The sequence below is a fragment of the Pagrus major genome, chromosome 19 (assembly GCF_040436345.1).
Source record: "Pagrus major chromosome 19, Pma_NU_1.0".
Lineage (NCBI taxonomy): Eukaryota > Metazoa > Chordata > Actinopteri > Spariformes > Sparidae > Pagrus > Pagrus major.
In genome coordinates, this window is record NC_133233.1 from 27,930,682 (window position 1) to 27,943,150 (window position 12,469).

The 12,469-nt window shown below is 44.2% G+C and overlaps 2 protein-coding genes across 2 annotated transcripts in view; both read left to right on the forward strand.

The window, feature by feature from the left end:
- LOC141014363 (uncharacterized) overlaps window positions 1–12,469 on the forward strand; it is a 140,627-nt gene that overhangs the window by 25,743 nt on the left and 102,415 nt on the right.
- Window positions 6,147–8,776, forward strand: LOC141014885 (ribonuclease inhibitor-like). Its single transcript, XM_073488823.1, has 3 exons — window positions 6,147–6,337; window positions 7,010–7,183; window positions 8,220–8,776. The coding sequence occupies exons 1-3, from the start codon at window positions 6,147–6,149 to the stop codon at window positions 8,242–8,244; spliced, it is 390 nt and encodes a 129-aa protein (XP_073344924.1). The 3' UTR covers window positions 8,245–8,776.

The window sequence follows — 12,469 nt, forward strand, 5'->3', positions numbered from 1 at the left end:
CCAATGAGAAGAATCTCAGTTTTGTCAGAGTTGAGTTTTAGTAGATTTGAAGTGAACCAGGATTTTATTTCAGTTAAGCAGTCGGTAAGGGAGGAGGGCGGGTGGTTGGAAGTGGGCTTGCTGGCGAGGTAGAGCTGGGTGTCATCTGCATAACAGTGAAAAGTGATGTTATGTTTGCGGAAGATATTGCCAAGGGGAAGGAGATAAATGATAAAGAGGAGGGGCCCCAGGACAGAGTCCTGAGGCACACCCGAGGTGACAGGGGATGGTTGGGATGTGAAGGTTTTTAGCTGGATGAACTGAGTGTGGCAGGAGAGATATGATTTGAACCAGTTTAGAGGAGTATGAGTGATGCCAAGGGAGGATAGTCTCTGGAGGAGGGTGGTGTGACAGATGGTGTCGAAGGCTGCACTGAGGTCGAGGAGGATGAGAATGGAGAGTAAACCAGAATCAGCTGCCATGATGAGGTCGTTGGTTATTTTTATGAGTGCATGAAACCAGACTGGAACTCTTCGTACAGGTTGTTGTTGGATAAATGGGAATGGAGTTGAATTGCTACTGTTTTTTCAAGAATCTTGGAGATGAAGGGGAGATTAGAGATTGGACGTAGGTTATTGAAGCTTGTGGGATCTGCACCGGGTTTTTTCAAAATTGGGGTAATTGCAGCAGTCTTGAATGGTGTAGGAACAGTTCCAGTGGAGAGAGAGGAGTGGATGATGGCAGAGATGAGAGGGACCAGGGAAGAGAGGCAGGCTTTGACCAGAACTGTGGGGAGAGGGTCGAGCTGACAGGTGGATGGCTTGGACTTGCGGATAAGATCTGAAATTTCTGAGGTGGTGAGGAGCTGGAAGGAGGAGAAAGAGTGGGTAGGAGGAGGAAGTTCGGATACGACATTGAGGGTGGTTTGTGAGCTGAGATGTTGGTGGATCATCTGGATTTTCTGACTGAGGAATGACATGATGGAGTTACAGAAAGCAGTGGAACAGAGGTGAGATGGCAGAGATTCCGGGGTTTGGGTGATATTCTTGTACAGTGAGAACAGTGATTTGGTGTTACCTTTGTTGGAACAGATTATGCCAGTGTAATAATTGGATTTGGTTTGGGTAATGCAGTTCTTGTAATGTAACATATGATTTTTGTAAATGTCTTTGTGAATACGAAGTCCAGTTTTCCTGTATAGCCGCATGAGTTGGCGTCCTTTGGCTTTCATGAGTCGAAGTTCGAGGGTAAACCAGGGAGCGGAAAGGGAAAATGAGACAGATCTGGTTTTTAGCGGAGCAAGGGAGTTGAGTATGTGTTGGAGTCCAGTTTTGTAGTGTGAAACCAGCTGTTCGAGGGTGACTGAGTTGTGAGTGGCCATGAGGGAGTCGATGCTGGAGGAGAGGGAATCTAAGTCAATGTCCTTAATATCGCGAAAAGAAATGAGATGGGGGAGCTTGGTAGTGGAGAGAGGGAGTTTTACATTAAATGAGAGGAGGAAATGGTCGGTTATGGGGAGTTCAACTGCAGTTAGATCAGAAGGGGTAACACCAGAGCAGCAGATTAAGTCCAGAATGTGACCCTTGGAATGAGTGGGGGTATCGGTGTGCTGTTGAAATCCAAAACTGTCGAGGCAGGATGCAAAGTCTTTGGTTAGTGGGTTGTTGGTATTGTCCATGTGAATGTTAAAATCTCCCAGTACTATGTTGTTAGGTGAAAGGGTGGATAGATGGGTGACCAGAGCAGCAAAGTCATGTAGAAAGTCATTGTTTGGTTCTGGGGGCCGGTAAACAGTTGCAATGATGGTGGGAGTAGGTCCAGAGAGCTGACAAACAGTGGATTCGAAGGAGGTGAAAGCAGGGGTAGGCACCGGCGAGACTTTCCACTTCTTGGGATGGATTATTGCGAGACCCCCTCCCTGGCTGGTGCCACGGGGTTGACAGGTGTAACTAAATGCCGGAGGAGTAGATTCGTTGAGTTGGGAGAAGTCGTGCGTTTCTGTCGATGTTCTCTAGCCCACTGACTACATCCTTCCTGAGCTGATCTACTTGCTCTGTGTCTAGAGAGAGAGACTACATTTTAGATTTACATTTAGGGCATTTAGCAGACGCTTTTGTCCAAAGCGACTTACAATAAGTACATTTGTCACAAGAAGTCTGAACAAGTGAGTCTTGAGTCTTTTGCGAAAGATGGAAAGCGATTCTGCTGTCCTGACATTGGTCGGGAGTTCGCTCCACCACTGTGACGCCAGAATAGAGAAGAGTTGAGACTTTGCTGAGCAGCCGTTGTTTGCTCTCAGCGATGGCTGTACCAGCTGGCCAGCTGATGTAGTAGAGCGAAGTGCTCGCGAAGGGGCATGTGGTCTGATCAGTGCTTGGAGATAGACAGGTGCAGTTCGGTTGACGGCCTTAAAGGCCAGCACCATGGTCTTTAATCTGATGCGAGCCAAGAGCGAGTTGCAGTAGTCGAGGCGGGAGATGACCAGCGATTGAACCAGGAGTTGTGTTGCTTCCTTTGTGAGGAAAGACCAGATCCTGCGGATGTTGTAGAGGGCAAATCTGCAGCATCGGGCCACTGCAGTGATGTTGGGGGTGCAGGATAGTCCGTCGTCGAGGATTACACCCAGGTTCCTCGCTGTCAATGAAGGCGAGACTGTGACATCCTCTACAGTGACTGACAGGTCCAAGTGAGGGCAGTCTTTCCCCGGGATGAAGAGGAGTTCAGTTTTACTAAGGTTGAGCTTGAGATGATGGGCAGTTGTCCAAGTGGAGATGTCTGCCTGACATTCCGAGATGCGCGTGGCAACGTGGGTGTTGGAGGATGGAGGAAAGGAGAGGAACAGCTGGGTGTCATCAGCATAACAGTGGTAAGAGAATCCATGTGATTTGATTGCAGAGCCTAGTGATCTAGTGTATAGTGAAACAGGTCCACGTGGGTAAGATGAGGAGTCCAGTTCCTCCTCCTCGACCTGTTTGTCTCGAGGAGTGTGAGAATGAGTAGGCAGTTGAGAGGGCAGCTGGAGTGGCAGTGTTTTCTGGAGTGATCCAGGTCTCCGTGAGGGCCAGGAATTGGAGAGTCTGCAGGGAGGCATAGGCTGAAATGGTATCCACCTTCTTGACTGCAGACTGGCAATTCCATAGTCCTCCTAGTACTTCAAGTGAAATCTTCTCCGGTTAGATGTCCTGACTGGGATTGGCAGGGAACCATGGCTGGGAATGTTGGTGGAAAGTGGGTTACTTAGACTTCCTCGACAGACTCCCGCAGAGAGACTTCCTAAGTCTTTGTTCAACAGTCAGAACAGTCGAACGAAGACTCGACAGTTCTGACACTATAGTGACTAGCCTTTACGGGCTAGATTTACCTCATGCGGACATAGCTCCGCCCTGTAATCACTCCTATTCAACACACCTGGCTTGACAGAAACTCACTTGAGAACTACAATGGTCTCACAACAACTGACACAAAAAGTATCTAGACAAGATTAAATATTTCAACTAACTTTCTTCACAGAATGCCTAAACACTGAGTCTACAAATTCTCTTTGCTCACCAGCAGCAGTTCAGCTTCCTTCACCTCTGCCTCCAACCACCACCGCTCCCAGGCTCCAGAATATCAGCTAGGTCAAAAGGTTTGGCTCTCCACCCGTGACCTTCCCCTGAGGCTGGAGTCAAAGAAGCTGGACCCTCGCTTCATTGGTCCCTTTGAGGTTGTCAAGATCATCAACCCAGCAGCAGGGAGACTCAAACTCCCCAGATCCATGCGCGTCCATCCCACATTCCATGTCTCCAGAATCAAGCCGGTTCGAGAGAGGTTTCATCGACGGCGGCCCGCCGTCTCCTGCTATCCCGCCGACGTGGGAAGGGTCGCCAATACCTGGTGGACTGGGAGGGATATGGCCCCCGAGGAGAGACCCTTGGTCCCTGCCAATCACGTATTGGATCACCATCTTATCAGGGACTTTCATCAGCGTCACCCCGATCAACCCACCAGAACCAGTTATATCCCCAGACCATGGACTCCACCCCCCCGGCCATCCCATTGATCAGAACCATCGGATGACGAGTCCGACATTGACGATAGGTACAATGATAACCCCCTCTCTCACGCGGACGACGCATTCCTTACAGTCGGGGATGAGGGGATGGAGGTGGACGTCTCGGACGAATATTAAGAATCAAGAGTAAAATAAAACAAAGGCTGTATTCGAAACCGCATACTATACTGCTAGTACGTACTGATTTGGCCAAAATGTAGTATGTAGTATGCAGTATGCAAACAAAAGCAAAATCTGCAGTATGTGAAAAGTTCCCGGATGTCGTACTGATTCGGAAAATATTTCCAGTATGCATCCGACCAGTCTACTCTGCCTACTGTTTCCCACAATGCAATGCGCTGGAGCCTGGATTAAAAAACGTAATGGCGGCGTAAAGGAGCGTCCCCGAGGAATACAAATATAAAGTACCACATTTAAAATAGGTACAATAGAAATACAGGCTGTTGTACACATGAAATGATTTTTTTTAAATTAATATTTGGTGATTTCGGTACATACAGAGCTCCTGAGACAGCGCTATACTGTATACTGTCCACTACAAACATGAAGCTTCCCTCTAGCGGTTAATCTTAAAAGAGCAGCGGTTAAGGTAACTGGCTTGCTGTCTCCCCCGGGACGACGACGCATGTTGGCCGGCGGAACACCTCTGGAGGCGGGGCTGCTGCCTCTGAGACGACCCGCTCCTTCCGGAGGGTTAGTCCCTCAGGTGGAGCTTCACTTGTCCGAAAACATCGAGGCAAATTACTAAACAGCCGTCATTTGGGTAAACTAACCGCACATTGGGGATCTAAACGGTTACTTTCTCGCATGAAAAAATATTAAAACTTAATAAAGTGACATAATAACAGCGCTACAGCGGGAAATAAAACAGCTTTGCGCCTATTTTACAACTACCGCTGCCGGTCGCCACGAAATGCATTCTGGGAAACTTGCATACTGCATACTGCGGTGTGAACAGCGTCAGTCTGCTGAAGTAGCATACTGAATCCCACATTCAGTATGCAGTATATACTAACACAGTATGTAGTAGGCAGTACGGTAGTATGCGGTTTCGAAAACAGCCAAAGATTTAAAGTCTGCAGGTTTTAGATAAGAGATAAGATAAGATGGTTTGCTGAACCACTGATGTAAATAGCAAATGTTAATCAGAACAGAATGTTTCAAACTGTTTGGACATCAAGTGTATGAAGTAAATATAAAGTGTCTTCTTTCATAATAACATTTTTGTAATACCTGTGTCATGACAGACTTTATAACTGTGGACTCTCAGAGACTCACTGTGAAGTTGTGGCCTCAGCTCTGAAGTCCAACCCCTCCCATCTGAGACAGCTGGACCTGAGTGACAACAGCCTGAAGGATTCAGGAGTGAAGCTCCTGTCTGTTGGACTGGAAAGTCAAAACTGTGCTCTAGAGAGTCTGAGGTCAGTTCATTGTCTTGTTTTTCCATATTAAATTAAAATCCTTCACTGAGACTTAAACAGTTTAGTTAGTTAACTTTCAAGATTTGCAGTAGCATAAATCTGAAGAAAAGTCAGTTCTTTGAGACATTTTCTGTGTATCTAAATGGCTCCATCCTGTGGTGTTCAGAAGATGCTGCACTGAAGGACTCTATTCAGTGTTTTTATTTATTTGTTTATGAACCACTCGATTACTTCCAGAGGTGTTGCTATATCAAAAGTTTATGAAGTGGACAGCCTGCAGCCAAACAGACTCCAGTTATCACCCAGACCATGATCTATAAATATATTTTTTCCTCTTACCTGTGGTGGTATTTTTCCATCTACTGTAGATTAGCTGGACCACGGATGTAAATAGCAAATGTTAATGAGAACAGAATGTTTCAAACTGTTTTGACTTCATCATTTAACAAACATTATAAGCATTATACTCAGTTCATAAACATGCATGAATCAACATTTAGGCACCTTGAGTAACCATATACTTGTTTTTGTCACTTTGTGTATTTTGCAGTGTTGAACCTGCATCCTATTGGGTTCAGGTGTTTGGAGTTTCCATTTTCTAAACTTCTACATTCTGAACCTTCTTCAGCTCTGAACAGATTATTAAACACTGAATGATTTCAAGCAGGAACATTGTCTTCTAAACTTACATCATGTATTCTTTATTCAGATTGGAGGGCTGCAGTTTGTCAGAGATCAGCTGTGCTTCTCTGGCCTCAGCTCTGAAGTCCAACCCCTCCCATCTGAGAGAGCTGGACCTGAGTAACAACAAGCTGCAGGATTCAGGAGTGAAGCTGCTGTGTGATTTTCTACAGAGTCCAAACTGTAGACTGGAGACTCTGAGGTCAGTTCACTGACTCTGTTACTGCTAACTAATATTTGAGTTTACATTCATACATAACTTACATTGATAAAGTTGTAGATTTCCTTTGGTTCATATTTTCAATTTTCTTGAACTAAATTTCTTCTTCAGTCACAAAAGACTTCTGTTTCTTCAAGAAACTGTAGAAAATGTTCAGTTAGTTGTTAAAGTTAATTAATGTTTATGATTTAATCTGTTAACAGAAGAACTGAACTTACATTTGATTTAAATTGATAAAGTTGAGAAGCTGAAGTAGAAATATTTTGATTTCTGTTGATGTCAATGTGTTTTCACAAATAATGTCTGATCATTGATATTGATCCTACAGAACACACACAGATCAAAGCACATTTTCAAAAGAAGATGTTTAAAAGAAAATTCAGTTTTTCTCCTCTAATAACAGACCTGACTGAGATCAGCAGCATGTTATTAATCTGTGTTGACATGAACAGCTGTATGAATGTTGTGCTGACATGTGGATGATGTCTGTAGAAGGCTGATGATGATCCACAATAACACAATGACAAAGTTACTCTACTCATTTTAGAGATAAGCTCATTGATGAGGACACAGTAATGTTGAGCTACACATTTAAAACCTGAACACATCTGATTATAAATGGATTTTTATCTCCATCATTTATTCTTTGTTCAGATTGAGGAGCTGCAGTTTGACAGGGATCGACTTTGCTTCTCTGGCCTCAGCTCTGAAGTCCAACCCCTCCCATCTGAGAGAGCTGTGGCTGAGTGACAACAACCTGAAGGATTCAGACATGAAGCTGCTGTGTGATCTGAAGGAGAGTCCAGACTGTAGACTGGAGACTCTGAGGTCAGTAGAGGGTTGGAGTCAGTTCATGCTGGTTTCAGCAGTATTGTACTAAACACAGTATCAAAGTAAAGATCCAGTATTTCCTGCTTTCCTCAGTGAAGCTGTGAGAGGAGAACGGTGACAGGCTTCATGATTGGACAGAAAGACAGAGAGAGAGAGCAGTCAGCCAATCAGACGAGCCAGAAGCTTGTTGCGATCGTGTGTTTGAGTTGATGTGAAGACGACTGTTGTTGTTGTGTTCATGTCTACAGGAAATAAAGCTGGATCACAGCTGACAGCATCACAGGATGTATAGAGACAGTGTCCTCATTCATCAAACTGTCGGAGCATCAAATCTGATCTCAAAGTGTTTGTTCTCTCATTTCAACACTGAACAACTGATCAGTTCGTCTTTGTCACAGCTCTCAGATCAGTCTGACTGAAGCCTGCAAATCACTGGCTCTTATTTCAGAGAACCATCATTACATTTAGTAACCATGTGGTCTGTATACGGACCAGAACCTCTGCTGAAGTCCACAAACCACAGCTGATGTTTTACTGTTCAGTGTAGGACCTTTAACGTTATATTTATATCGGCCCATGTGTCATTTGATTTGTCCAGATATTTTTATAACAGACTCCATATTTACATATTTGTCATGTGATGTTTCCAAAGTAGATGAAATATTTAAATGTGAGTGAGACTCTGGTTTTTAACAGCAGTAAATCATCATTAAAGTGAGCTGTGCGTATGTCTCTGTTCCTGCAGTAATGATGCGTTCAGGGACTGTCAGCAGTTTATTTCCACTGTGTCCTTCAGTGAAAGCTGCAGAGTAAACACACTTGATGTCCAAAGTGTCTGCAGGTCTGTGAGCTTCACTCCAACACGTTAACATGAGAGCTGAAAGGAAGCTGGCTACGCTACACAGCCGCTCCACTTGTGGTCTGAACAGGACTGAAGTCCTGCTGGTCTTTATATCACTGACTGACAGCTGATGGAGGGAGTCTCTGCAAACACTCATTTATCACTTTACTGTCTCTCTGCTTCTCTCATCAGCTGGTGGTCTCTGTCAGAGTGGTGAGAAGGTGGAGGTGTTGAGAGGATCAGCTGTGTCCTGATGATCCAGAGAGGTTGAAGCAGCACCATCAGCTGGTGGGTGGAGAGGCTCTGACTGGGCCGTGTTACTGGGAGGTGGAGTGGAGAGGAGAGCTTCATCCAGCAGTGACTGACGGACCAATCACAACAAGTGGAGATGACTGTCAGTGCTGCAGTGTGAACTGCTCTGAGATCAGCTCCACTGTCACACACAATGTCCAGTCCAGCATCGTCCCTGTGTTCCTCTGGATGTGACAGAGTATCATCAGTGTATCTGGACTGCTCTGCTGCTGCTCTGTCCTTCTACACAGTCTCTGCAGACACACTGACGCTCCTCCACTCCTTCTGCTCCACACTCAGACACCTCCTCCACCTGGAACCTGGATCTTTATTCTTTTATTCACTCACATCTTCTCCACACAAAGAGCCTCAACACATTAATCTATCGAGGCCTGTTTATCACCACATAATCGTACATTGACACTTTTAATTGGATATTTCCTTGGTGCATTAATCTCCACATATTCCTGAATAACAGTGGAGATTAATGCAGTACTCTGTGTGTACTGCCACTGAATAAAACATCAGTGATGTTGTAGATGTTAACTGACATTCATTTTAATGTAAAATCAACATTTTAACAGATGAATTTATGATGTAATATATGATGTAATAAATGATGGCATTGTTTTGTTGCTGTAACTGATGACCATGAAAGGAAGAAACATGTTGATTTCACCGATGTTATTTAGTATTTTTATAGTTTTGTAACACAGTCTTCTCATATGATGGAAATGTTGTAAAACAAACAAACAATGCACAAATATTAAACACCAGAGTCACATATTTTGGTGGTAATGTCTTTTATTAATGCTGTAAATTCTGTCTCAGCTCTGCTTTGAATTGAATTGAAAAGCATTGTTTCCATGTAGACAAAGTGAGCATTTAAAAAACTTGATTTCCTCACAGCAGAAACACACTTCAAATGTGTCCAACAACACAGAACAAGGTTGTGATGCACAGTTACAGTTTCAGTCCCACTGGGACCATCAACAATAAAACATAGTATAGTGACCTCAAACAAAGAAGCGAAGTCACTGAGAGGCTAAGTGAGGGAGCATTGCCTGCTGACTCGCAACACAAACGACAAAGCCATTCCGTAATTTTCGAGTCTGCCCGTATTTATTTCCAACGCCAACAAACATACAAGCAAGGCAAGGTGTTCAAACTACTCAGTTTTCAGTAGGATTAAGCGGTCAACAAAAAATATGCTCTCCCTACTCACCCCCTCTCCATGCAGCCGCCGCGGTGAACAGGTGAATATATGCTCATTCATTCACTCAATCAATCGCTGCTCCTTAAGCACACCCCCCGTGACATAGGTGAAATGTGTCAAACAGCTGATGCCAACACAAACCTAAACATCAACATCTCAGCTTGTTGCACCTACAACCCAGCCCCTAATTATTATCACTGTAATAATTACATTATAACAAATAAACAAGAAACATGAAAGCACGAAATCCACGCTTGTCCTTGTTTATAGTCCATCAGTATAGTTCATTAATGTGCTCTTCTACCTGGAACACAATTCAAGTCTAGTCGAGTCCAACAGTTTACAGCTTCATGGAGTAATCTTGACCATGTCACACTGTCAGTCAGTAAAGTCAGTCTAACTGTCCCAGCACAATTGTCCTCTCAGAACTGAGGGGTCAGGCTTCTGCTTCCTGCAGAAGATAGATTTTAGTTATGGGTCTTTCCAAGGTGCTGGTCTTGGTTTTGATCAGCAACCGTCGCACGAATCCTCTTCTGTCTGGGAACGTTTGGATGACTCTTCCCATGACCCATGAGTTCCGCGGTGCTGTCTCATCCACAATAAGCATGATGTCCCCAACCACAAAGTTGCGCTTGATACCAGTCCACTTCTGACGTTCCTGCAACTGTGGTAAATATTCCTTGGTCCATCGCTTCCAGAATAAATTGGACATATACTGGACTTGCTTCCAGCGTCGATGAGCGTAGATGTCATTTCTTTGAAATTCCCCTGGTGGTAGGGAAGGGGAGGTTTTCAACAGCAAGAGATGATTAGGTGTTAAAGCTTCCAGATCATTCGGGTCAGTTGAGGCCTTGGTGATTGGACGACCATTAATGATGGCTTCTACCTCACAGAGGACAGTGTGCAGTCCCTCCTCATCAAGATAATGCACTTTAAGGATGGCATTCAAGACCTTCCGCACAGATCTGATCAACCTTTCCCAGGCACCACCATGGTGGGATCCAGCTGGAGGGTTGAAAATCCACTTTATCTCTTTCTGAAGAAGAACGTCATTTATCTGGCCTTGATTCCAACCTTTAATGGCCTCTCTCAACTCACGTTCTCCTCCAATGAAGTTTGTTCCATTAGACCGTATTTCCCGGACTTGGCCACGCCTTGCTATGAATCGTCGTAGTGCGTTGATAAAAGAATCTGTATCCAGAGAAGAAGCCACTTCGATATGGATAGCTCGCATTGCCAAACAGGTGAATATGACTCCATATCTTTTTACTACGCTCCTCCGGCTCTTGACCTCAAAGGGTCCAAAGTAGTCCACGCTGACTCTGGTGAATGGAGCTTTGTCTGGGCGCAGACCCTGTCAACTGGGAGATCCGCCATCAGCTGGCACCCTGGAGCAGCTTGCAGCCTACGGCAGACAACACACTTTGACAAAATCCTCCTTATGGCTGTGCCAACCCCTGGAATCCAGTACCTTTGACGCAATTTGGACAACATGTAGTTGCGTCCTCCATGACCAACTTGTTGATGTACGTGCCTTAGGAGAATATCTGAGATGTGAAGCTCTTTGGCCAGGATAGCAGGGTGTTTTGCATCTTCAGGTAGAGCTGCCCTACCTAATCGTCCACCAACCCTCAGAATACCATCCTCCAACACAGGAGAAAGCTTGAAGATGTGACTATTTTTTTTCACACTTATGCCATTCTGTAGACTAGAAGGTTCATCAGGAAACCTCTTCTTCTGACAAAATCTGATGATTTCCTTCTCAGCATCCAGCAATTCATCTACTGTGAGCAAACCTCTCAATGCCAGGTCTTTGACCACTCCATTCTCCTGCTCTGAGGAAGATCTTTGTTGTTCAGAGTCAGACTAGGTGGAGGCTGTGTCAGAAACATCAACATCTCAGCTTGTTGCACAGCTTGTTGCACCTACAACTGTTTCCTGACACATGGCTGCATCTGTTGGTGTGTTACCACCAGAAAGTGTCAGTCAGCACACATGTATTTACTTCCTCATGCGGCCCACTTGTAGAAACATCGGCCCATTGCACTACGAGTGGTCACAAACACCACAGGGTGCCTTTAAGGATGAATGAACTTTCAGATCAACATGGACATGTATTTATAGTTTCAACATGAATCATTTGATTGATTTCATATCAGAGACTTGACCATGTCAACATTTACTGAACTGACTGAACGTCTGACCTCTGCTCTGACCTGGCAACCCAGGTATCTACAGTGACCCGCAGCCTGCTTGTTTTTAATTTTAATTTTTATATATATTTATTCAACAAGGCAAATGTAGACATAAAAAGACACTTTCAACCATCATGTCACAAACTCAGTTTCTGTTTGAGCAAGAGAGACAGAGAAAAGGTTCAGAGTGTATGAAATGAAATACAACTCGTTCAGAGACGAGTAAAAAGGACGCAGATGAATAAAACACATAAACAAATGTAAAATAATCATAATAAATAGACAAGATAGAGAATAAAGGAAGCAGGCTCATCTCAAATGAATGTGTACAGAGTGAATAAAGAGAAACTTTGACAGCTGTTTTATCTTCATAATCGACAGATTTACTTTGCACTTTTAACTCATTCTTCATGTTTATCAGACAGGGTTTAGTTTTGAAGTATCTGCATTTATGTTTCAAGAATTGACTTAATAACAGTAAAATATCGATAACAAAATCCAAATCCCGACTTTGGTCAGAAAGTCCAGACTTGACAGTTTCCTGTGTCAGTGGTGATGGTTCGGTCCTCTTGGACTGTAGCCAGCCCTGCATGTCGGTCCAGAACAGTTGGACTGATTCACAGTGAAACAACATGTGATCCAAACTTTCAAACCACAGTTATTCACATCAAAGTTAAACCTCAGTCTCAAGAATCGGTTTGTTTGATGAATCTCAGTGAAGATGTTGAAGTTCAGCTCCT